The sequence below is a fragment of the Scyliorhinus canicula genome, chromosome 13 (genome assembly GCF_902713615.1).
Source record: "Scyliorhinus canicula chromosome 13, sScyCan1.1, whole genome shotgun sequence".
Taxonomy (NCBI): domain Eukaryota; kingdom Metazoa; phylum Chordata; class Chondrichthyes; order Carcharhiniformes; family Scyliorhinidae; genus Scyliorhinus; species Scyliorhinus canicula.
Window position 1 is genome coordinate 53979300 of NC_052158.1, and position 27564 is coordinate 54006863.

Here is a 27564-nt window from a genome sequence, read left to right on the forward strand (position 1 = left end):
GCCAGCAACCCCCTCATAAAACCCACATCATCCCAATTTGGGGCGTACACATTTACTGACACCACCTTGCCCCTTCCAATAGCCCACTGAATTGCATATCACCCACCTCCTTTGCACTCTCAAATTCCATTTTTTAATCCAATTAAATTCGCCACATCCCTCGATTTTGAATCAAACTCCGTGTGAAAAACCTGCCTGACCCACCCCTTCCTTAACCTAACCTGGTCCTTCACATGGAGGTGCATCTCCTGCAGAAAGAGCATCCCCTCTTTCAAGCTCCTGAGGAGCACGAACACCCGCGCCCATTCAGTCCCCGGACGTTTCACATTACCAGACTTACCAGAGGCTAATGCCTCAAATCCCCTCTACCGTCCGTCATCATCCCTACTTATCTCTCGCCCTATTAATTCCACCCTGTACCTAGCCCATCCCAGATGGCCCCTTTCTCCACCCATGACCATGTCATCTCTCAACCCTGCCATGTTGCAACAACCAGCCCCCCTCTCCAAACCCCCTCCCCCGGCCACCCGTCGACCTTCTCCCCCACCACCTCACTTCCAGTCACCAGCATAACCTGCTAGCGCAGCAGCCCCTCCCCAAAGGCGCCCACCCCTGCTCCTCAGGTCAAGGAGAAAGACTCCCTGTTGACCCCACCCTCCTCCACCAAAACAAAGACTTCTCGTGAACTCCAGGCAGTCTTCTCCAAAAGCAAACAAACAAATGTTAAACATAAACGGTCCCAGAAAACAGAAGGGTGGGGAACAAGAACATCCATTCACACATAAACCTTCCACCCCTCAAAAGCCCAACAGTAACGAGCAACCCCCACCCCTGCCAAAATAGATGAACATTCCTCAATCCCTACCTCCACTTCAAACAAGCTCCCAACCATTACAAAGTGTCCATCATCCCAGTTCCCAAGCATTGTTCTCCCCAAGTTTATTCTCCTTAAATGAAGTCTTCGGCCGCTTCTGGGGTCTCAAAATAATACTCCCGGCCTCCAAATACCACCCATAATTTCGACGGATTGAGCATCCCAACCCTAATCTGCCGCCTGTACAGCACCGCCTTGGCCTTGTTGAAGCTTGCCCGTCGCTTGCCATCTCGGCTCCAATGGCCGGATAAATTTGAACTCTGTTCCCCTTCCAGTCAGGGACCAATGCGCTCGGTCCACTTCAGGTACCTTATCTAGCACCCCTCCTGCCACCAGCCCTGCCAGCATCTTCGAGACGCACCTCGTGGCACTCACACCTTCCACTCCTTCAGACAGGCCCACTATTCGCAGGTTCTCCCTTCTCAAGACATTCTCCTGCTCCTCTACATTTGCTTTCAATGTTTTACAGTGGTCTCCTAGGAGCCCCGCCTCCGCCTCCAGATGTCACCATACGATCGCTGTGGTCCGAGATCATTTCTTCAATCTCCTGAATCTGTGACCCCTGCACCGACAAACACGTCTCTACCCGTTCCAAAGAACTCTTCAGGGGTGTCACTGCTTCTTCAATGGTCTTTGCGGGATCTTTTTGCAGTTCCTGGAATTCAGCTTTAATAAAGGACATCAAATCAGTTTGAAGAATTTGAGCTTGCCCTTCCCCCGCCTGCATGCTTGAAGAGGCTTTTCTTTGCTGCCGCACTAGCCAAATCTCTCCCTGTTTTCTGCCGGGTCTGGTAACCAAAAGACATACCATTCCTGGGGGAAAGTACTCCTCCAACATTCACATACGTCTTTTCATCAAAATTCCACCCCGTATTGTTTAAAAAGAGCTATTTTCTGTGACCCTGGGCAGGAGCTGCCTTGTCTGTGACCAATTACTCCATGGCCCACACCGGAAGCATCCCGTATGCTTTCTTGACTACCTTGTCCACTTGTGTTGCCACCTTCAAAGATTTGTGGACCTGCACACCCAGATCTCTCTGACTTTCTATATTCCGAAGAGATTTGCCATTTATAGTATATTTCCTCTCCATGTTAGACCTACCAAAATGCATTACCACATTTGTCTGGATTAAACTCCATTTCCCATTTCTCTGCCCAAGTCTCCAACCTATGTCCTGCTGTAACCTCTGACAATCCTCAACACTATCTGGCACTCCACCAACAATGGTGTCATTCGCAAACTTACTAATCAGACCAGCTACATTTTCCTCCAAATCATTTATGTATACTATAAACAACAGAGGCGCCAGCACCTTCAGAAAGACACCCTTCCATTCAGAAAGACATCCTTGTACTGCTACCCTTTGCCTTCTGTGACTGACCCAGTTCTGTATCCATCTTAGCATCTCACCTGATCCTGTGTGACTTCACCTTTTGGACCAGTCTGCCATGAGGCACCTTGTCAAAGGCTTTACTGAAGTCCAAGTAAACAACATCCACCGCCCTCCCCTCATCAATCATCTTGTCACCTCCTCAAAAAACTCGATCGAGTTAGTGAGGCACGACTTCCCTTTCACAAAACTATGCTGTCTATCGCTAATGAGTCCATTTGTTTCCAAATGGGTGCAAACCCTGTCCCTGAGAATTCTCTACAATAATTTACCTACTACCGACATGAGGCTCACCGGCCTATAGTTTCCATGATTATACCTGGTATCTTCTTAAACAGCGGTACCGCATTAGCTATTTTCCAAATCTCTGGGACCTCACCTGTGGCCAATGATAAAATGATGTCAGTTAAGGCCCCGGCAATTTTCTCCCTTGCTTTCCTCAGTATTCTGGGGTAAATCCCATCCAATCCAGGAGACCTATTTACCGTAATATATTTAAAAAGACTCAATAACTCCTCCTTTTCAATGTCAACATGACCCATACTGTCCACACACCCTTCCACAAAGTCCTTTTCTTTGGTGAACACTGACGTAAAGTACTCATTTAGTACCTCGCCCATTCCTCTGGCTCAACACATAAGGAAGAGGTCCAATCCTGTCCCTGGTCACCCTCTTGCTTTTTACATATGAATAAAAAGCTTTGGGATTCAGCTTGATCCTACTTGCCAATGACTTTTCATGCCCCTCCAAGCCCTCCTAATTTCCCACTTAAGTACCTTCCTACTTTCTTTATTCTCAAGGGTTTTGACTGTCCCCACCCTCTAGACCGTACAAAAGTCTCCTTTCTCTTTTTGATGAGGTTTACAATATCCCTCCTTATCCAAGATTCCCTAAACTTCCCATTGTTATTCTTTCTTCTCTCAGGAACGTGACTTTCCTGAATCCTTTTTTTTAAAAAAATAATTTTTATTGAAATTTTTACAAAATACAAAATATAAACATCTTAGCTCTATTAACATACAACACCCCATGAACAATACCCCCCCAGCTTCAAGAGCAACTTCAAACAAAAAGAAAGAACAAAGAAAATGAACAAAGAAAAAAAAACAAACAAGAGAGAGATAGCACCCTCCACAAACCCATATGCACAGTTCTCCCCCCCCCCAATCCTCCTCTCCCCCCCCAATCCTCCTCTCCCCCCCCCCCCAATCCTCCTCTCCCCCCCCCCCCCCCAATCCTCCTCTCCCCCCCCCCCCCAATCCTCCTCTCCCCCCCCCCCCCCCCCCCCCCCCCTGGGTTGCTGCTGCTGTCGGCCTATTTCCCTACCGTTCCGCCAGGAAGTCCTGAAACGGATGCCACTGTCTGAAAAACCCTTGTACTGATCCCCTCAGGGCAAATTTCACCCTCTCCAATTTAATGTACCCCGCCATATCCGAGATTCAGGCCTCCACGCTTGGGGCCCTCACATCCTTCCATTGGAGCAAGATCCTCCGCCGGGCTACTAGGGACGCAAAGGCCAGGACCCTGGCCTCTATCGCCTCCTGCACTCCCGGCTCCACTGCAACCCCAAAAATTGCGAGTCCCCAGCCTGGCTCGACCCTGGACCCCACCACCCTCGACACCGTCTTTGCTACCCCCTTCCAAAACTCCCCTAACGCTGGGCACGCCCAAAACATATGGGCGTGGTTCGCTGGGCTCCCCGAGCACCTAGCACACCTGTCCTCGCCCCCGAAAAATCTACTCATCCTCGTCCCAGTCATGTGGGCCCTATGCAGCACCTTGAACTGTACGAGGCTAAGCCTCGCACAGGAAGAGGAGGAATTCACTCTCTCCAGGGCATCCGCCCACGTCCCCATCCCAGCTCCTCTTCCCACTTCCTCCACCGAGGCCTCGTCTACCTCCTGCATTACCCGGTATATGTCCGAGATCCTCCCTCCTCCGACCCACACCCCCGAGAGCACCCCATCCCGCACCCCTTGTGTGGGCAGCAAGGGGAACCCATTGCTGCCTGGCAAACACCCTCACCTGGATGTACCTAAACATGCTCCCCGGGGGGAGCCCAAACTTCCCCTCCAACTCCCCCAAGCTCGCAAACCTCCCCTCCAAAAACAGGTCCCTCAACCTCCTAACCCCTGCCCTGTGACAGCCCAGAAATCCGCCATCAATCCTCCCTGGGACAAACCAATGGTTCCCCCGTATCGGGGCCTCCATCGAGCCCCCCATTTCTCCCCTGTGCCGTCTCCATTGCCCCAGATTTTGAGGGTAGCCGCCACCACCGGGCTCGTGGTATACCTCGTTGGAGGGAGCGGCAACGGCGCCGTTACTAGCGCTTCCAGGCTCGTGCCCACACAAGACGCCGCCTCCATCCTCTTCCACGCTGCCCCCTCCTCGTCCATTACCCACTTACGCACCATCGCTGCGTTGGCCGCCCAGTAGTACCCACAGAGATTGGGCAACGCATGCCCCCCCCCCATCCCTGCCTCGCTCCAGGAACACTCTTCGAACCCTCGGAGTCCCATGCGCCCACACAAATCCCGTGATACTGCTGTTGACCCTCCTGAAAAAGGCCTTCGGGATAAGGATGGGGAGGCACTGGAACAAGAACAAAAACCTCGGGAGCACCGTCAGCTTGACGGACTGCTCCCTCCCCGCCAGTGACAGCGGTAACATATCCCATCTCTTAAACTCCTCCTCCATCTGCTCCACCAATCTTGTGAGGTTGAGCTTGTGCAGGGCCCCCCAGCTCCCCGCCACCTGGACCCCTAGGTACCTAAAACTCTTCCCTGCCTGCTTCAATGGGAGCCTACCAATCCCCTCCTCTTGATCCCCCGGATGCACCACAAACACCTCACTCTTGCCCAGGTTCAGCTTATACTCCGAGAAACCCCCGAATTCCCCAAGAATCCTCATCACCTCCGGCATCCCCCCCACCGGGTCCGCCACATACAGCAACAGGTCGTCCGCTTACAGCGACACTCGATGCTCCTCCCCACCCCGCACCAGGCCCCTCCAGTTCCCTGACTCCCTCAGTGCCATGGCCAGGGGCTCAATCGCCAACGCGAAGAGCAAGGGGGACAGGGGGCACCCCTGTCTCGCCCCCCGATGCAGCCGACAGTACTCCGACCTCCTCCTATTCGTGGCTACACTTGCCATCGGGGCCTCGTAGAGCAGCCTCACCCACCGGATAAACCCCTCCCCAAACCCAAACCTCTCCAACACTTCCCAGAAGTACTCCCACTCAACCCTATCGAAGGCCTTCTCCGCGTCCAACGCCACCACTATCTCCGCCTCCCCTTCCACCGCCGGCATCATAATGACATTGAGGAGTCTTCGCAAGTTTGTGTCCAGCTGCCTTCCCTTCACAAACCCCGTCTGGTCCTCATGTATGACCCCCGGCACACAATCCTCTATTCTCGTGGCCAGGATCTTTGCCAGCAGCTTAGCATCGGCGTTCAGCAGCGAAATCGGCCTATATGATCCACACTACAGAGGGTCCTTGTCCCGCTTCAGGATCAAGGAAATCAGCGCCCGTGACATAGTTGGGGGCAGAGCCCCATCCCCTCCCTTGCCTCGTTAAAGGTCCAGACCAACAAAGGGCCCAACAGGTCCAAATACTTTTTATAAAATTCAGCCGGAAACCCGTCCGGCCCCGGCGCCTTCCCCGACTGCATGCTCCCTATCCCTTTGACCACCTCCTCCAACTCGATCGGCGCCCCTAGTCCCTCCACCTGCTCCTCTTCCACCCTCGGGAATCGCAACTTGTCCAGGAAGCGCCCCATTCCACCCTCCTCCACCGGGGGTTCAGACCGGTATAGTTCCCCATAGAAGTCCCTGAAGACCCCATTGACCTCTACCCCCCTCCGCACCACCTTCCCAGCTCTATCCGTCACTCCCCCAATCTCCCTGGCCGCGTCTCACTTCCGGAGCTGGTGCGCCAGCATCCTGCTCGCCTTCTCCCCGTGTTCATACACCGCCCCCTGTGCTTTCCTCCACTGGGCTTCCGCCTTTCAGGTCGTCAGTAGGTCAAATCTGGCCTGAAGGCTACGCCTCTCCCCCAGCAATCCCTCCTCTGGGGCCTCCGCATATCTCCTATCCACCTGCACCGACTTTCCTGAATCCTAATCAACTGTCGCTTGAAAGACTCCCACTGGTCCAATGTTGATTTATCTTCCAACAGCCGCACCCAATCCAAATTTTTCAATTCCTGTCTAATGTTATCGCGATTTGCCTTTCCCAGTTGAGCACCTTAATGCAAGGGTTACCCTCATCCCTGTCCAAAAGTACCCTAAAACGTACGGAATTGTGGTCACTACTCCCCAAAATATTCCCCGACAGAAACCTCAACCACCTGTCCAGGCTCATTCCCCAATACCAGATCCAGTACTGCCTCTTCCCTAGTTGGACTATCTGCATATTGCATCAAGAAGCCTTTTTGGGTACAACTTACAAACTCTGCCCCATCCAACCCCTAGCACTAAGTGAGTCCCAGTCAATATAGGGGAAATTAAAATCCCCTACCACAACAACCCTGTTACTTTTGCACCTATCCAAAATCTCTCTACCTATCTGCTCCTCTATCTTTCCCTGGCAGTTTGAGGGCCTGTAATAAACGCCCAACATTGTGAGTGCTCCCTTCCTGTTCCTGAGCTCTACCCAGATTGCCACATTATATGGCCCCTCTGAGGTGTCCTCCTGCAGTACGGCTAGAATATTCTCCTTCACCAGTAATGCTACTCCCCCATCCCTTTTACATTCCCCTCTATCATTCCTGAAGCATCCAAAACATCCAACGTTCAGCTATCAACCCTGCCCTTCCTTTAACCACATTTCATATCATAATTCCAAGTATTATAAGTTAATCTGCCTTTCCTGCTCTACTTCTGGCATTGAAACAAATACACTTCAAACCACTGCGTTTGAACAGACATGGTGATATTGTTCTTTTATTTCTGTTCTCCATTTCCTCTTCAGTTATTACACCATCTAAGCTAGCGTTCTGGTCTCCACCCCCCTTAAATACTAGTTTACATCCTCCTGAGTGACTAGCAAATCTCCCAGCCAGGATGTTGGTGCCCCTCCAGTTTACATGCAACCCATCCTTCTTGTACAGGTTAACACGGTCGCACAGTGGTTAGCACAGTTGCTTCACAGCTCCTGGGTCCCAGGTTCGATTCCCAGTTTGGGTCTGTGCGGAGTCTGCACGTTCTCCCCATGTCTGCGTGGGTTTCTTCCGGTTGCTCTGGTTTCCTCCCACAGTCCAAAGATGTGCAGGTTAGGTTGATTGGCCATGATAAATTGCCCATAGTGTCCAAAAAGGTTAGGTGAGGTTACTGGGTTACGACTGTGGGCTTAAGTGGGGTACTATTACCAAGGTCCAGTGCAGACTCGGTGGGCTGAATAGCATCCTTCTGCACTGTAAATTCTATGATTCTATGAGGTCACACCTGCCCCGGAAGACCCTAATGGTCCAGAAATCTGAAACCCTCCCTCCTACACCACCAGTTTAGCCACGTATTTAGCTGCACTATCCTCCTACAGTAGTCCCCCTTTATAACGCGGGTGTTGGGGTCCAAGACAGCCACCCGCGTTGCATCCGAGCCGCGGATATCCACGATGGGGGTTTTAAATTTATTTAAAAATCTATGCTAGCGCTTCCCCTTGTGAGTCTACGGGGGGCGGGGGGAGAGGTCAGACCCCCGTAGACTCACAATGGGAAGCGCTAGCATAGCTTTTTAAATAAATTTAAAACCCCCATCGTGGATCTAATTAAAACAGTGTCAATTTCAGCGGCCGGAGAGGGAAGCTGCTCTCTCACTGAAACAATCAGCCGGCCGCTGAAATTGACACTGCCGGCTGCTCTCTCCCTCCAATCAGAAACATTAAAACTTAAAAGTTGGATTGGAGGGAGAGAGCAGCCGGCAGTGTCAATTTCAGCGGCCGGCTGATTGTTTCAGTGAGAGAGCAGCTTCCCTCTCCGGATCAAAGTGATCCGGCTGCTGAAATTGACACAATTGACAGTTGGGGTCCATAAGCTCCCCCGCGGTATAACGGGGGACTACTGTATTACTAGCCTCACTGGCACGTGGCACAGGGAGTAATCCTGAGATTACAACGCCAGACGTCAGAGTTATTCCCATAACTCCCTGAACTCCTTCTGCAGGACCTCATCACTCTTCCTGCCTATGTCATTTCTATGTCATTTGTACCTGTGTGTACTACGACCTCTGGCTGTTCACCCTATCCCATCAGGATGTCCTGTGTTCGTTCTGAGACATCATTGGCCCTGGCACAAGGGAGGCAATATACCATCCTGGAGTCTCTTTCCCGTCCACTGAAGCACCCTTACTATAGAGTCCCCTATATCTAACACTTTCCTGCACTTGTGCCCTCCCCTACAGAGCAACAGAGCCAGTTGTGGTGTCACAGTTGCTGCTGTTGTTTTCCCCTGACTATCCCTCCCTCCTCTCAAACAATTTCCAAAAAGGTATACTTGTTAGAGACAGGCGACGTTGGGTGATATTACGATGCTGGAAACAGTCTTAGTGAAGAGGCAGACAGAAGCTTATCTTCTGGTCAAATATGACACCAAGATTGCAAATAGACTAGTTTAATCTCAGACTAGGAGTCAGTAGCTAGAAAATGGAATTTGGACCAAAACAAGGACTTCAGTTTTCCCAATATTTAATTGGAGGAAACTTCTGCTCATCTAGTACTGGATGTCAGATAAGTAGTCTGATAATTTAGCAACGATGGAGAAGTTGAGAGAGGTAGTGCTGAGGTGAATTGTCTGTTCATCTGAGAACTAATGCTCACTAAGAGGTGGCATGGAGAGGGCCAAGGGTAACTTCTTGGAGGACACTAGAAGTAATGGTGCAGCCCCTGTAAATATACTCTGGATATAATTAGATAAAAATGGAACTAGGTGAAAGAAATCTCTCTCACCCAACAGCAATGAGAATATTGGAGGAGGTTGGTGTGGTCAACTGCGTCAGAGGCTGCTGTTGAGAAGGAAAAGCTTACCTTTTCATAGTCACACAGTATGTAATTTGCGACTTTCAATACAAAGACTCTGTGGCACAGAAAAATATCTAACGATGTTTGTGCTCCACACGAACCTCAGCCCATACGACTACTTCTCACTTTATTCTTATCTCGCTCATGTGACTTCCCCTTAAATGCATCTTACTAATTGCTTGAACTGCTCTATGTGGTAGTTCCATATTCTATCACTCCCTGGTTTGTGGCTATCTCAGGTTTAGGTGGTAACACAACTGGGCAAGGTAGTCAAGAAAGCATATGGAATGTTTGCCTTCATTGGATGTGGCATTAAGTATAAAAACTGCCAAATCATGCTACAGTTGTATAGAACATTGGTGAGGCTGCACTTGGAGGACGTAGAGGCTTTGGACAGGGTGCAGAGGAGGTTTGCCAGGATGTTGCCTGGTCTGGAGGGTGCTAGCTATGCGGAGAGGGACTGTTTTCATTAGAATGTTGGAGGTTGAGGGGCGACCCGATAGAGGTCCACAAGATTATGAGGGGCATGAATAGAGTGGATGGGCAGGCACTCTCTCCCAGGGTGGAGGAGTCAGTCACCAGGACGCACAGTGTTAAGGTGAGCGAGGCAGGTTTTTGGACACAGAGGGTGGTGAGTGCCTGGAGTTGTCAGGGGAGGTTGTGGAAGCAGATACATTAATGCCGTTCAAAAGGCATCTTGACAAATCCGTGGAAAGGATGGGTATAGAGGGATACGGCTCAAGGAAGTGCTGAGGGTTTGGGCCAAGGTTGGTATAAGAACTAGGAGCAGGAGTAGGCCATATGGCCCCTCGAGCCTGCTCCGCCATTCAATTAGATCATGGCTGATCTTTTGTGGACTCAGCTCCACTTTCTGGCTCAAACACCATAACCCTTAATCCCTTTATTCTTCAAAAAACTATCTATCTTTATGTTAAAAACATCCAATGAGAGAGCCTCAGCTGTTTCACTGGGCAAGGAATTCCATAGATTCACAACCCTTTGGGTGAAGAAGTTCCTCCTAAACTCAGTCCTAAATCTACTTCCCCTTATTTTGAGGCTATGCCCCCTAGTTCTGCTTTCACCTCCAGTGGAAACAACCTGCCCGCATCTATCCTATCTATTCCCTTCATAATTTTATATGTTTCCTTAAGATCCCCCTCATCCTTCTAAATTCCAACGAGTACAATCCCAGTCTACTCAACCTCACCTCGTAATCCAACCCCTTCAACTCTGGGATTAACCTAGTGAATCTCCTCTGCACACCCTCTAGCGCCAGTACGTCCTTTCTCAGGTAAGGAGACCAAAATTGAACACAATACTCCAGGTGTTATCTCACTAACACCTTATACAATTGCAACATAACCTCCCTAGTCGTAAACTCCATCCCTCTAGCAATGAAGGACAAAATTCAATTTGCTTTCTTAATCACTTGTTGCACCTGTAAACCAATTTTTTGCAACTCATGCACGAGCACACCCAGGTCTCTCTGCACAGCAGCATGTTTTAATATTTTATCATTTAAATAATAATCCCTTTTGCTGTTATTCCTCCCAAAATGGATAACCTCGCATGACTGATCATCCAACTCAATAGTCTAATCCTGCTTTCTCCCCGTAGCCTTTGATCCCATTCGCCCCAACTGCTATATCTAGTGCCTCTTGAATATATTCAATGTTTTAGTATCAACTACTTCCTGTGGTAATGAATTCGACCAGCTCACCACTCTTTGGGTGAAGAAATGTCTCCTCATCTCTGTTTCAAATGGCTCACCCTGAATCCTCAGACTGTGACCCCTGGTTCTGGGCACACCCTGGTTCTGAATCACAGTTCCTTAACTGTTTGTGGGTCAAAGTCCTGGAACTTCCTCCATAACAGCACAGTGGGTGCACCTGTATGGACTTTAGTGGCTCAAGAAGGCAACTCATCAACAGCATCCAAAGGACAATTAGGGTTTGGCAATGAATGCTGACCTAGCCAGTGAAGCCCACATCCTTTGAATGAAGAAAAAGTAGTTCAATATTTCCTGATGTAACAGTTTGTCCGTGAAAAACAATTGAATAGGTACTCTAAATGTTAAGTATCTCACTCCAAATTCTCAATACAATTAAAACATTTTTTCTCTTGCCAAAATATCCTGTTTATGGAAATGATTTTAAATGTAAAAATATCTGTCTCAATAAACATAAGCAAATTTATCATTTATCAACTACAGATCATGCAATGATCATTCAGTTCTGCAATTTTCAAAGGCATATTGGCAGGATCAATTAAAACAACTTCTTAAATTTCCTTCCTGAACACAAACTCAATGGCATTCATTTTCCCCTTTCCGCATAAATAACTGCAGAGGCACTGGCCAGAATTTTCCAATACTCCTGGGCGGGAGGTTTGCTAGAGCTCTTCGGGAGGGCTTAAACTAGTTTGGCAGGGGGGTGGGAACCAGAGCTATGGATCAGAGGATAGGGTAGCTGTTGAACAGGCAGAAATAGTATGCAGCAAGTCTGTGAGGAGGGACAAATTAGGGCAAGGTTGCACTCAGTGGAATGGGTTAAAGTGTGTCTGTTTCAATGCAAGGAGTGTCAGGAATAAGGGAGATGAACTTAGAGCATGGATCAGTACTTGGAACTACGATGTTGTGGCCATTACGGAGACATGGATTTCACAGGAGCAGGAATGGTTGTTAGATGTTCCGGGTTTAGGTGTTTTCAGAAGAATAGGGAGGGAGGTAAAGAGGAGGGGGAGTGGCACTGTTAATTAGAGAGTGCACCACAGCTGCAGAAAAGGAGGAATTGAGAAGGGTTTGTCCACTAAGTCAGTATCGGTGAAAGTCAGAAACAAGAAAGGAGCAGTCACTTTATTGGGAGTTTTCTATAGACCCCCAATAGCAGCAGAGAGATAGAGGAACAGATTGGGCGGCAGATCTTGGAAAAGTGCAGAAGTAACAAAGTTGTTGTCATGGGAGACTTCAACTTCCCTAATATTGACTGGAACCTCCTTACTGCAAATGGTTTGGATAGAGCGGATTTTATCAGGTGTGTACAGGAAGGATTCTGACTCAATGTGTAGATAGGCCGACTAGGGGGGAGGCCATATTGGACTTGGTGCTCGGCAACGAACCAGGCCAGATGTCTTGGTGGGAGAGCATTTCGGTGACAGCGACCACAACACCTTGACCTTCACCATAGTCTGGAGAGGGATAGGAATACACAGTATGGGAAGGTATTTAATTGGGGAAGGGGAAATTATACTGCTATGAGACAGGAGCTGAGGAGCATGAAGTGGGAATAATAGTTCTTGGGGAAATGCACAATAGTAATGTGGGGATTGTTCAAGGAGCACTTGCTGCGAGTGCTGAATAGTTTTGTCTCACTGAGTGTACAAAATTATGAGAGGTATGGACAGGATGGATAGCAACAAGCTTTTTCCAAGAGTGGGGGTGTCAATTACACTTCGGCCCTCCCAGCCTGTGCCGATCCAGATCCTTTATCTAAACCTGTAGCCTATTTTCCAAGGATCTACTTCCCTCTGTTCCCTGCACATTCATATACCTGTCTAGATGCATCTTTAATGATGCTATCGTGCCCGCCTCTATCACCTCCGCTGGCAATGCGTTCCATCACCCACCACCTACTACGTAAACAACTTCCCACGCACATCTCCCTTAAACTTTCCCCCTCTCACCTTGAAATCGTGACCCCCTTGTAATTGACACCCCCACTCTTGGAAAAAGCTTGTTGTTATCCACCCTGTCCATACCTCTCAATTTTGTAGACCTCAATCAGGTCCCCCCTCAACCTCCGCCTTTCCAAAGAAAACAATCCTAATCTACTCAACCTTTCTTCATAGCTAGCACCCTCCATACCAGGCAACATCCTGGTGAACCTCCTCTGCACCCTCTCTAAAGCATCCACATCCTTCTGGTCATGTGGCAACCAGAACTGCATGCAGTATTCCAAATGTGGCCTAACCAAAGTCCTATACAACTGTCACATGACCTGCCAACTCTTGTACTCAATACCCCGTCCAATGAAGGCAAGCATGCTGTATGCCTTCTTGACCACTCTATCAACCTGCGTTGCCACCTTCAGGCTACAATGGACCTGAACTCCCAGATCTCTCTGTACATCAATTTTCCCCAGGACCCTTCCATTGACCATATAGTCCGCTCTTGAATTTGATCTTCCAAAATGCGTCACCTCGCATTTTCCTGGATTGAACTCCATCTGCCATTTCTCTGCCCAACTCTCCAATCTATTTATATTTTGCTGTATTCTCCGATAGTCCTCCTCGCTATCTGCAACACCACCAATCTTAGTATCATCTGCAAACTTGCTAATCAGACCACCTATACCTTCCTCCAGGTCATTTATGTATATCACAAACAACAGTGGTCCGAGCACGGATCCCTGTGGAACACCACTAGTTACCTTTCTCCATTTTGAGACACTCCCTTCCACCACTACTCTCTGAAGTCTAACTGAAGTCCATGTATATGACATCTACAGCCCTTCCCTCATCAATTAACTTTGTCACTTCCTCAAAGAATTCTATTAGGCTTGTAAGACATGAATGGCCTTCCCTGCACAAAACCATGCTGCCTATCACTGATACGTCTATTTTCTTCTAAATGTGAATAGATCCTATCCCTCAGTATCTTCTCCAACAGTTTGCCTACCACTGACGTCAAGCTCACAGGTCTATAATTCCCTGGATTATCCCTGCTACCCTTCTTAAACAAAGGGACAACATTATCAATTCTCCAGTCCTCTGGGACCTCACCCGTGATCAAGGATGCTGCAAAGCTATCTGTTAAGGCCCTAGCTATTTCGTCCCTCGCTTCCCTCAGTAACCTGTGATAGATCCCATCCGGACCTGGGGACTTTAGAATTTAGAACAGTACAGCACAGAACAGGCCCTTCGGCCCTCAATGTTGTGCCGAGCAATGATCACCCTACTCAAGCCCACGTATCCACCCTATACCAGTAACCCAACAACCCCCATTAACATTATTTTTTAGGACACTACGGGCAATTTAGCCTGGCCAATCCACCTAACCCGCACATCTTTGGACTGTGGGAGGAAACCGGAGCACCCTGAGGAAACCCACGCACACATGGGGAGGACGTGCAGACTCCGCACAGACAGTGACCCAGCCGGGAATCGAACCTGGGACCCTGGAGCTGTGAAGCATTGATGCTAACCACCATGCTACCGTGCTGCCCTAATCTTAGTATCATCTTAGTCTATTTTAATGCCTTTTAGCATACCCAAAACTTCCCCCTTCCATATGCCGACTTGACCTAGAGTATTTAAACATCCATCCCCAGCCTTAACATCCGTCATGTCCCTCTCCTTGGTGAATACCGATGCAAAGTACTCAGTAAGAATCTCACCCATTTCCTCTGACTCCACGCATAAATTCCCTCTTTTGTCTTTGAGTGGGCCAATCCTTTCTCTAGTTACCCTCTTGCTCCTTATATACAAATAAAAGGCTTTGAGATTTACCTTAACCCTGTTAGCCAAAGATATTTCATAACCCCTTTTAGCCCGTCTTTATTGTGCGTTGAAATTTGTCCTACTTTCCCGATATTCCTCCAAAGCTTCATCAGTTTTAAGTCGCCTAGATCTTATGTATGCTTCTGGTGATTGGCTGCTGTGTTCTGTGCGCTTACTGGTCATCCTGTGTGTCAATCACTGCCTGTCTGCACTCCATTATATACATGGATGTATATTATGACATCTCTCCCCCTTGTTTTTGAAGTTTGTGTTCAGATAATAAATATTAAGGTGCATGCGCGCGAAGATGTGTATATGTACGTGACCATATACAGAATATGCTAAAATGGACTGATTTACATAGGAAGGTGTCGCTAGTGCAGGTATAGGGCAGATGTAACGGTTAAAAAAAACAATATTTACAGATGTCAGAACGATGAGGTACCAAAATTGTGCAAGCATTCAGTCTATAAGTTTAGTCTTTGTGGCGGGCGACAAATTCTGGTTGACCGCCTCAAGGGTGGATCAGGGGCCGCCTGCACTCGCATAGGCAGGACTGTCGCCAACACGGCGGGTGCAGAGGTCGGCAGGATTGCTGGTAGATCAGTGGCCTCGTGGCAGGGCGCGTCTGGAGGAAGCAGTGTCTGAGGTGGGACATCACGGTTGGGTGGCGGGCGTGGAAGTCTGCGCAGCGCCCGCCTGTTGCGTTGTAGCAAAGAGCCATCAGCCATGCGAACGAGGAACGATCTCGGGGCCACTTGCTTGGCCACCACAGCTGTGGCGGACCAGCCGCCATCAGGCAGCTGTACACGAACTTGATCAGCTGGGACCAGCTCGGGGAGATCAGTGGCATGAACGTCGTATGCGGATTTCTGGATGGGACCGTTGTTCGCAGAGTGCGGTTCATGAGCATCTTCACTGGAGACAACCCAGCGGACAACGGGGTCGCTCTGTATGCCAACAGCGCCAGGTTGAAGTCGGAGCGTGAGCCTGCAGCCTTACATAGTAATCTTTTGACGATGTGGACCCCTTTTTCTGCCTTCCCGTTTGACTGTGGGCGGTGGGGGCTGGATGTGACGTTACGAAAGGTGTATAGCCGGACAAAATCATAGAATTTTCATAGAATTTACAGTGCAGAAGGAGCCCATCGAGTTCGCACCGGCTCCCGGAAAGAGCACCCCAGCCAAGGTCAACACCTCCACCCTATCCCCATAACCCAGTATCCCCACCCAACACTAAGGGCAATTTATCACGGCCAATCCACCTAACCTGCACATCTTTCGACTGTGGGAGGAAACCGGAGCACCCGGAGGAAACCCATGCACACACGGGGAGGATGTGCAGACTCCGCACAGTGACCCACGCCAGAATCAAACCTGGGTCCCTGGAGCTGTGAAGCAATTGTGCTATCCATAATGCTACCGTGCTGTCTGCTCCTGGCTGTAAAAACAGGGGTCGTTGTCACTCATCACTGTAAATGGTATCCCATGTCTGGCAAATGTTTCTTTAAATGCCTTAATCACCGCTGCCGACGTGAGGTCGAACAGTCTCACCACTTTGGGGTAATTGGAAATGTAGTCGACCAGGAGGACTTAGTCACGCCCCTTGGCGTGGTAAAGGTCGACACCGACTTTGGACAATAGGAGGTCACTATCTCATGTTGCTGCAGAGTTTCTTTAGGTTGAGCTGGCAGAAATGTTTGACATGTAGGGCAACTGAGGACCGTGTTGGCAACGTCCTGGCTGATGCCCAGCCAATAGACTGCCTCCCGAGCTCTGCGTCAACATTTCACGACCCCCAGGTGACCCTCGTGGAGTTGGCCGAGCACTATAGCTTGCATGCTTTGCGGGATCACGATTCTGTCAAGCTTCACGAGGATGCCGTCTACCACCATCAGATCGTCCTTGATGTTGTAAAACTGGGGACACTGTCCCTTCTGCCAGCCATTCGTGAGGTGCTGCATCACCCGCTGGAGCAGAGGATCCCTGGCCGTTTCCTCACGAATTTGAATGACCCTCCCATCAGAGGCCGGAAAGTTGGAGGCACAGAATTGCACCTGTGCGTCGAATTACGATGTCAGTTTGCTCACACGGTGTGATGATAGACCTGGAAAGGGCATCTGCAATAATTAGTTATTTGCCTGGGGTGTAGTCCAGTTCAAAATCGTAGCGGCGTAGCTTGACAAGGATTCGTTGTAACCGTGGCATCATGTCATTGAGGTCTTTTTGGATGATGTGGACTAATGGCCTGTGGTCCGTCTCAACCATGAATTTACGGAGGCCATATACATAGTCGTGGAACTTGTCGATTCCCGTTAGGAGGCACAGGCATTCCTTCTCAATCTGAGCGTAAAGTTACTCAGTGGGCGTCATGGCTCTGGAGGCATATGCAACTGGGGCCCAGGAGGATGTGTCATCCCGTTGGAGGAGCACCGCCCCAATACCGTCCTGGCTCGCGTCAGTGGATATTTTGTCTCCCTGGCGGGGGTCGAAAAACGCCAGCACCGGGGCTTTGGTGAATTTTGCCCTCAGCTCTCGCCATTCTTTCTCATGAGCGGGCAACCACTGGAATTCCGTCGACTTTCTGACGAGATGGTGGAGGGCTATCGTGAGGGATGCCATGTTGGGAATGAACTTCCCAAGGAAGTTGACCATCCCTAGAAAGCGGAGGACCGCCTTCTTGTCCTCTGGGGTCTTCATGGCATTGATCACCGAAACCTTGTCAGCATCCGGCTGCATGCCTTGCTGCGAGATGTGGTCGCCAAGGAATTTGATTTCTGATTGACCGTATGAGCATTTAACCCTGTTGAGTTGGAGGCCATGCTCGTAGATCCTGTGGAATACCTGCTTGAGGCGACCGATGTGTTCTTGAGGAGTTGTGGACCAGATTATGACATCGTTAACGTACACTCGCACCCCCTTGATGCCCTCCACCATCTGTTCCATTATGCGGTGAAATACCCGAGGCAGAGATGATGCCAAAAGGCATCCGGTTGTAGCAGTAGCATCCAGTTTGCTTCGTAAAGAATTTGGCATGAGCCATCTCACTGGTCAACTATTCTCGTTTTGGTATCGGGTAATGTTCCCTCATGATGTTGTGGTTTAAATCTTTGGGGTCGATACAGGTTCGAAGCTCCCCTGACGGCTTCTTGACGCAGACCATGGAGCCTACCCGGACTGTGGGTTCTGTGACCTTTGATATGATGCCCTGGAGGTCTTGCAACTGCTGCTTGAGGTGGTCCTTGAGGGGTGCCGGCACCCGATGTGGTGTTTGTTTGAGCAGGATTTTGTATCGGTATGGGAGTGTGCCCAGACCGTCGAACACGCTATGGTACAGCGCTATGATGTCATCAATTTGAGCCTGGAGGTTTTCATTAAGTGAGGCCGTTGCCTGCGAGGATGACATGGTGCGGACTCGTTGAACCAGGTTCAGGAGTTTGCAAGTCCGAGCACCGAGCAGGGTAGCTCTGTCAGATCCCACAATTTCAAATTGCAGCGTTGCTTTAAATTACTTATTGGAAACTCCGATTTAGCACGAGCCACTGGCAGCAATGGCATTGCTATTGTAGTCAAGGAGCTGGCAGGCCGGTGGAAGAATGGTTGGCTTGACGCGGATGGTGTCGAGATCGGATTTCGAAATGAGGTTCGCTTTTGCGCCGGTGTCCAGCTTGAAACGGATGCGAGCCTTGTTAACTGTGAGGACAGCACACCACTCGTCGTCAGGATCCACGCTTGGGTTTGGGAGGTGTTTCACCATCTTTGAGAAAGGCAGCGCATGCTTAGTAATGATGCCCACCCGGAATGGGGATTTGAGGCATTCGGCGTCAGGATCTGTTGGACTGTTGGGGTCGGAGTCTGGCACGGCCTGCTGTATTGAACGGATGCTTCAGCGCCATGGCTGGGATCGCTGGATGCTGGGCAGTGGAGCAGATCTGTAAAGGGCTGCGTAGTGGCCAAGCTTGCCACACTGTAGACACCATCGTGATTTTGCCGGACTTTGCTGCTTTAAATGGGCGGAGTCACAATTCGGAAACGTCATAACGCCAACGTCAGCGCGTTCCATCCGCCAACGCGCATGCGCAGTGCGGTCAAATGACGTACGCACCTGCGCAGGCTGGTCAGTGGTCTCACCGTCACCTCGGTCATTGCGCGCATGCACTGGAGCCCGGGAAAAGCGCACAAAATGGCCACTCCCATCAGGACTCAGGCCCTGCATTTGTGCGATGGCCTGCACCCGTTCCGCCTCGTGGGGGGTTAGCTTTGCCGTTTCTGCCGCCCTGATGTGGGAGTACCGGTTGTTAGCATGCTCGTGGAGAATGCATGTTTCAGTGGCGATGGTTGACTTTCTGGAGATGCTGGCGAAGGGAATCGGAGTAGACCCGAAAACGATCTGATCTCGGATCATGGAATCAGTTGTCGAGTCATAGTGACATGACTGCGCGAGGATGCGGAGATGGTTCAAAATTGGTTGGAAAGGTTCATCCTTACCCTGAAGCCTCTGCTGGAAAACGTACCCTTCAAAGCTCTCGTTTACCTCGATGTTGCAGTGGCTGTCGAATTTCAGCAGGACTGTTTTAAATTTCTTCGTGTCTTCGCCTTCAGCGAATGTAAGGGAGTTGTAGATGTGGATAGCGTGGTCCCCGGCTGTGGAGAGGAAGAGTGAATCTTCCTGGCATCCGATGCGGCCTCGAGGTCGGTGGCTTCAAGATAGAGCTGGAGCTTTTGTTTGAAGATCTTCCAATTTGCACCGAGGTTGCCGGCGATGCGGAGCTGCGGAGGAGGGCGTTTTCCATGGCACCGGATGGCTGTTTGCTGGTCAACGCTGATTCACTTAAGGCAGGTCCGTCAATTTTCAGCATCCATACCTGGTACCATGATGTGTTGGGCAGGCTAGGTCTATGTGGACTGCGTTTGATGCAGTGTAGCGAGAGACAAACTTCCAACACTTGACGAGATGCAACACGATTTTATTTAACATCTAACTATTTTACATGTTCAACTGTGGGTTGATACTATGCTGACTTGACTGGAGACCTGATGCTAGCCTGACCAGACTTACTGACTACCACATGGTGTTTGCACTGGCTATGCTTGTGAACTCTGACTGTCTCAGAGGCTGGATCCGAAAGAGTGGGAAAACTGGTGCCCTCTGGCTTTTTAGTGGTCGTGTCCTGTCTGCTGATTGGCTGTTATGTTGTGTGCGCTTACTGGTCATCCTGTGTGTCAATCACTGCCTGTCTGCACATGGATGTATATTATGACACCTTCCTCAGCAATGATTGGCAGTTTACTGATGGGCTACCACAAGTGCAGCTTGAGGTTGGCACCACTGTGAATAAATCCAGAGACTGACTGTCTCCTGATTCACAGCTGGTTGTAGGGTTAATTATGGAAGGTCATAGGGGCTGGTTTAGCACACGGCTAAATCGCTGGCTTTGAAAGCAGACCAAGGCAGGCCAGCAGCATGGTTCAATTCCCGTACCACCCTCCCCGAACAGGCGCCGGAATGTGGCGACTAGGGGCTTTTCACAGTAACTTCATTGAAGCCTACTTGTGACAATAAGCATTTTTTTTTCATGGACGCAAATTGTATGAGGTCATGGTGACTGTTGTTCAGCAGAAAGTTCAGAGTGTCATACATGCTTGTTGATTTCATGGTACAGGAAGCGTTTCCACATCTGACGCACTGGTTATTGCGTCCATCTTCCTCCGTTCTTGAACTTGAGCTACAATAAGCTCAAACATCAGTGAAATTGATCCCTGCTTCCCTGAATTCCACGCAACTGGGTTGTACTGACAAACACTCACCACTCTGCATTTCCTGTCCCCAAAAGACACAATCCTGACCTTTGGCCATTTATAAAGCAGTATCAGCTCAACCTGAACGGCAACATGATTTTTCAAACTCCCAACTCACCCATACATTAAAGTCAGCTAACAGGACATTTGAACAATTTTAAGTAAAATGTCAGGATACCTAATGTTTAATGAAAATCCAGTCCGAGCAAAACTGGGATGTCTGGTCACCCAAATTTGTCGTCACAATGTGTTAATCAACTAGTTTTGAAATAATGCTTTTAACTAAGAAAGAAAAAGTTATTAAAATAACACTTTTTACAAAAAATATTAGGTTACTTGCCAATATTCTCCAAATCACACTGCTAAGAGAATAACTTTTAGCGTTGCTGGGCCTTTCATTAAGTTATTTTTCATCCCTTCATGAGATGTGGGCTTAACTGGCCAGGCCAGCATTTATTTATTTTAATTTAGAGTGCCCAATTAAATTTTTCCCATTAAGGGGCAATTTAGTTTGGCCAATCCACCTACACTGCACATCTTTGGCCTGTGGGGGTGAAACCCACGCAAACACAGGGAGAATGTGCAAACTCCACACGGACAGTGACCCAGAGCTTGGATCGAACCTGGGACCTCAGCGCCGTGAGCTAACAGGGCTAACCCACTGCGCCACCGTGCTGCCCTGGGCCAGCATTTATTACGATCCCTAATTGGCCTTGGAAAGGTGGTGACCTTCTTGAATCGCTGCACCCAAAGTGGTGTTATGGAGGGAAGTCCAGGATTTTGTCCCAACGACGTGAAGGAACGGTGAATTATTTCCAAGTCAGGATGGTGACCACTTGTAGGGGAACTTCAGCTGTGGTGCACCCAGGTATCTGCTGCCCTTGTTCTTCTACATGGTAGTGGCCGTGGGTTTGGAATGTGTTGTCAAAGAAGGCTTGGTGAGTTCCTGCAGTGCACACACAGCTGGCTTAGCACATGGCTAAATCGCTGGCTTTGAAAGCAGACCAAGGCAGGCCAGCAGCATGGTTCAATTCCCGTACCACCCTCCCCGAACAGGCGCCGGAACGTGGATCTTGTAGATCGCACACACAGCTGCTACTGTGCGTTGGTGGAGGGAGTGAAAGTTTGTGGAAGGGGTACCAATCAAGTAGGCGCTTTGTCCTGGATGGTGTCGAGCTTCGGCAGTGTTGTTGAGAATTGCATTCAGCCAGGCAAGTGGAGAATATTCCAATACACTTCTGACTTGTAGGTGGCGGATGGGCTTTGGCGAGTCAGGTGCTGAGATACTCACTGCAGGATTTTGGGCCTCTAACTGCTCTTGCAGCCACAGTAATTATATGAATAGTCCAGTTCAATTTCTGGACGTAATTCCTCGGATGTTGAGAGCGGGTGATTCAATGAGGATAATGCCATTGAATGTCACAGGGAGTTGGTTGGATTCTTTCTTCTTGGAGATAGCCATTGCCTGTATTTGTGGTACAAATGTTACTTGCCATTTGTCAGCCCAAGACTGGATATCGTCCAGGTCTTCCTGCATTTGGCTATGGACTAATGGGTAGAAAGATGGTGCGGTATTGGCTGGGTTGGATTTGTCCTGCCTCTTGTGTACAGGAGCCCACATTGTCGAGTAGATGCCAGTGTTGTAGCTGTATTGGAACAGTTTGGCTAGGGGCGCGGCACATCTTCATTACTATTGCCGGAATATTGGCAGGGCTCACAGCCAATGCAGCATCCAGCACCTTCAAGCACTGCCTATCAGCGAATCTCACATGGAGTGCATTAAATGGCGAGTACTCAGTCAAATTTCAGTCTACTTAGCTGGTTGATACAATTGAGTGACGATAGTCACCCAAGGTCAGAATTGACCCCAGGTCCATGGCGCTGTGAGGCAGCATTGCTAACCACTGTGCCACCATACCGCCTGGAGTCACATGTAGGTCAGACCATTCAAGAGTAGCAAATTTCCGACCTGAGGAATATCAGTAAACCAGTTTTACGACAATCGACAGTAATTTCATGATCATTATTACCAAGACTTGCTTTTAATTCCTGATTTGTTAATTGAATTGTTGCGCTTCAAACCCTTGCCCCCAGTGAATTAACCTAGACGTCTGGATCGAGCCCAGTGGTAATCTTGACCGGCAAGACTGCCACTACCTCTCATCAAGTTAGGATTTCCCCACTGCTTTATGGAAATAAAGTCCACAATAATCACATTCATGCTTATAAATCTCCAGGAATTGAATCAACATGGTGGTAAAAGTGAAATTAGTGATCATCCTGATTTGGGAAATATTCAAACCCTTTCACACTTTCCACTCCGCAGCAATTGCAATTTTGGTATATTTTGCCATTCCAAATTACTACGCTACCCACAGGTGAACAAGATTTTTGACCATATGCCATTCAAGTTACTCAGGCAGTGTAAAAACAGAGGCCAATGAACTAGAAATTGTATGCGCAATTTCTTGTACTTACACACAATTTCTTGTAGCTAGGTCTTTATGAATAACTTCTCTCCTGGCCAAGTAACTCATCCCACAAGCGATCTGAATGGCCATATGTACAAGATCCTGCTGGGATATTGCCTGTGAAAAATGCATGATAACCATTACTATAAATTTCATCAGTTTCAACAAAACTCAGTTGGTGCAAATTGAGGTAGAATTACACAGCACTGGAGGCATAGGTTCAGGCAGCGGGCACGAAGAGAGAGATTCTCCATCAATGTTACAATGTTGTCCTTACCCAAGTGGTCAAGGTCAGTGAATTAATCCTCAAATAGCATATTCTACCAATTGTACCAACAGCCTTCAACTCCCCTCCATTCGTCACATCCCATTCACTCTCTGTCAATAGTGATTCACACCTCAAATTCATAGCATCACCACAACCTCAGACACTGAGCACAATCACAAGTCTCAAAGCAGCATGTATGTCATCAGTAGCACCCTACACAATGGGAAAGAGCCAATATCCTACTGAAGCATGCTCTGCCTCTGATTATAACCGACATACTGCTTGAAACTAGTGGGAAATACTTCTTCCTTTCCAGATGGAGGGGACAGTGTTCACGATCATTGGAGTGGCTATGTCTGGGGCACGGGCAGCAACAGAACTGAAACCATTGAAGATGACAGTATACTGATATCCAATCCTCCTCTTCACTTCCCACTGACTTTTCCGAGAAATGTTTTAAGGATGCACCTCATGCTTTTTCCTCACTGCGACCTGATTTTTGTGCCTCTCTCGTTTCAGATACTAAATAACTAGAATGTGGACAGGTAGTGGTGCAGGAAAAAGAGGCGGTAGAGAAAGAGCAGACTGATCAGGAAGAAACATCATCACCAACACTGACCTATGCACCCATCAGCTCAGATACTAAGATGGTGTGTACTTCACACATGGCATAGAGGTAAAATTTATATTGAGAGATTGGACCCGAGTCGGCTGCAGCCAGGCCTGAGGAAAATGTTGGCACAAATGCCATTACGTTGGGGAGACATAAGAGTTCTAATGCAATGGGCACAGATGTGGACTTCAATGGATCGAGTACAGAGGAAAATAAATGGGTATGCACTTAAAATGCTTGGCAGGCCTTTCAGAAAACCTGCAGTCATTGCCAAGGAGCATGGAGGAGTAAAGAACCAACTGGCTTTTTATTAAGCACCAACTTTCCACTGGCCTTTGTACAGAGCTTGGAACAAATTATAGAATGAAAATGGTTCTAACTCCATAATAACTGCGGATCTAAACATGCCTGATGGCCAATGTCTCATCTTCAATTGCAGCAAAAACAGAAGCCATACAATATAATAGCACTGCAGTGAAACCTCATGCAAGTCCAGCTGGGTGCCACGCAGGATCAGACTGCTGCCATCAGTGCTCAAAGGGGCCATCAGAGCCTCACAACAGTTCAGCATTCTGTGCTCCAGCAAAAACAATTAAGAATGTTTGTGCTGTTGCCCCAGAGAAGTAGCAGTGGCCCCGTAGAGCACAAAAGTTTCCACCTCCTCTTAGGATGACAACATTTACCCTTCTCCCATTGTCACTCCACCCATGTCATTGCTGTTGCTCACCAAGCCAGCCAGTCAGATTGCTGCTGCACGTGCCACGATCATGCAGTCAAAAGCTAGAGTCAGAACTGTGAAAGGTTACCCTGCAAGGCTGCCTGCAGTCTCCCCAGTGAACATAAACAGCCTTTCACCAGGCAAACTGCACAGCAGCATTAGGACAGCCAAACTCCTGCTGAAGGTGGGCATTAAGGGAATACGCAAGATGATTGGTTGACTTTTATACAGAATAAAGGACAGTTTTCTTCATGGCATTTAAAAATTTCAGCATGGTGACATAGAGGACTGGAGGAAGGAGGACACTGAGTGCTTATGCACTAGGGACACAGCATGTTGAGTTTCAAAGGAGTAAGGAGAGCCTGGATGACCTCAACTTTAATGCTAGGAGTATCATAGGGAAGACAGATGAGTTAAGAGCATGTTTTGACACGTGGAGGTGTGATGTTACCATCATAGAAATGTGGTTGAGGGAGGGGCAGGACTGGCACCTCAATATTCTGGGGATAGGATCATCAGGCAGGGCAGGGGAGGGTGTAAAAGAGGTGGTATTGCATAATTAATTAATGAGGCAGTTAAGTTACTGCAGTCAGGAGGGACGATATCTTGGGAGGGTCTTCAAATGACGCTTTGTGGGTAAAGCTTAGAAATAAAAAGGGAGCTCCGACACTGATTGGAGTGTATTATAAACCAGCAAATAATCAGTGGGCATTAGGGGTGCAGATATATAGACAATTCACTGAGGTGTATAAAAATAATGGAGTTATTATATCATGGGATTTCAATTTCCCCAACATTAATTGGGATAGTCGCATTTTAAAGGGTTTAGAGGGAGCATATTTCTTGAAATGTATTCAAGAGAACTTTTATATCTACATGTCAAAAGGTCCAACAAGGGATGGTGCAGTGCATGAGCTAGTTTCTGGGGAACAAAGCTGGACAGGTGTTCGAGGTAGTAGTAGGAAGTATTTTAGTGATAATTACCACGTTACTGTATGTTTTAAATTTGTCATTGAAAAGGAAAAAGATGGTCTGCAAAAAGCATTTTGAATTGGGGGAAGGCTGATTTTATTAAAATAAGGCAGAATTTGGCCGAGGTAGACAGGGTAAATCTACAGAAGAAGTGGTGGGCGTTCAAAATGGAATTGGGGAGAGTACAGGTGCAACATGTTCATTTTAGGTGACATATAGGAGCATCAAGTCGAGAACCCTGGATTCTAGGAACATTCAGAACTAGACAGGTAGGAAACGAGAGGCTTTTAACAGGTACAGAGGGGCAAATCCACAGAGATCCTTGTGGAATATAGAAAGTGCAGGGGGATCTCAAAAACGTAATTCGAAGAGCAAAGAGGGGGCATGAAAAAGCATTGGTGGGTAAGATTAGAGAAATCCCAAGATATTCCCCCAAGATATTCCCCAAGTATATCAAGGGAAAAGGATAATCAGGGAAACAGTAGGACCCATTAGGCACCAAGGGGTAATCTGTGAATCGAGCCAGATGACATTGGTCAGGTGTTAAATGAGTATTTCACATCTGTCTTCACTTTGGAGGAGGATATTGGTATAGAATTCAGGCAGAGGGACTGCGAGGTTCTTCAACAGTTTGGCACAGGGGAGGTGGTACTAGAGGGTTTGGTGGGCTGAAAACGGGACAAATCTCCAGGTATAGATGAGGTGCACCACAGGCTGTTGTGGGAGGCAATGGAGGAAATTGCAGGGGCTATGACTCAAATTTTCAATTCTTCTCGAGCCACAGGGGAGGTACCAGAGGACTGGAGGACGGTTAATGTGGTTCCACTTTTCAAGAATGGTGGTAAAGATAAACCAGGGAATTACAGAACAGTGAGTCTCACATCAATGATAGGGAGGCAGCACGGTTAGCACTGTAGCCTCACGGCACCGAGGCCCCAGGTTCGATCCGGGCTCTGGGTCACTGTCCGTGTGGAGTTTGCACATTCCCCCCGTGTTTGCGTGGGTTTCGCCCCCACATCCCAAAGATGTGCAGGTGAGGTGGATTGGCCACTCTAAATTGCCCCTTAATTGGAAAAAAATAATTGTAATTAAATGTAATATTTTTAAAAATCAGGTGGGTCATGCCGGTCTTTCCCATATTGTGTGGCAACAACTTGTGCATTGCAGAACAAGTTCAATTCCCGTATTAGCCTCCCCGAACAGGCGCAGGAATGTGGCGGCTAGGGGCTTTTCACAGTAATTTATTGAAGCCTTAATAAGCGATTATTATTATTATTACACAGTAACTTTTGTCCCAGTTAGGAACTTTGTCTCACAATATATATATATATATATATATATATGGACTGAGTGCAAAGCATTGGCATTGCTACTGAAAGTGAAGATTGCTACAAACAGAAATGGGATTGTATTATTAAGGAATGCTAGATATCAGAAATAAAATAAACATCCTGTTATTTTATCTTTGGGCCCTAATCCAAAGCTTTGTCTTGTACATAAAAGCCGTCAAAGGCTTAACTTCACACTTCCTGTTCACATGAAAATTGATTCAATCCTGACAGTTTGAAACATAACATTAGCAAACTATATTCAAATAATAGTTTTAAATGGTTGATGAATGAGGAACTATGTCAGTAAATCTTAATGCAACCCAATTATGAAAGCCTTTCATAGACTCTCTTAACCAACTGAAGCCAACATTCATTTTATTACATAATTCTGTATCGTGGTCTTTGACCTGATTTACAAATTTGCTCAGTGCGACAAGCAAAATTTCAGCATCACCAGCTCTTATGGCGTGTACACACAGGACACCTGTCAGCAGTGCTCAGTGTTATAGTTCACCAACTGGAATTGAAGGACATGTAAAGTGCACTGCATTACACCTTCTTGCCAATTTCTCTCATCTAGATTGAAGGCTAGAAATTTATGTGCCCCTAGGGCATTGG

General features: G+C 48.2%; 1 protein-coding gene across 1 annotated transcript in view; it reads right to left on the bottom strand.

Annotated features, from left to right (window-relative positions):
* Nucleotides 1-27564, bottom strand: part of ryk (receptor like tyrosine kinase) — a 319820-nt gene that overhangs the window by 23300 nt on the left and 268956 nt on the right. The window contains exon 13 of the mRNA XM_038815667.1: nt 23052-23161. Within this exon, the coding sequence (XP_038671595.1) occupies nt 23052-23161 (110 nt within the window). The remainder of the gene's footprint in view (nt 1-23051; nt 23162-27564) is intronic.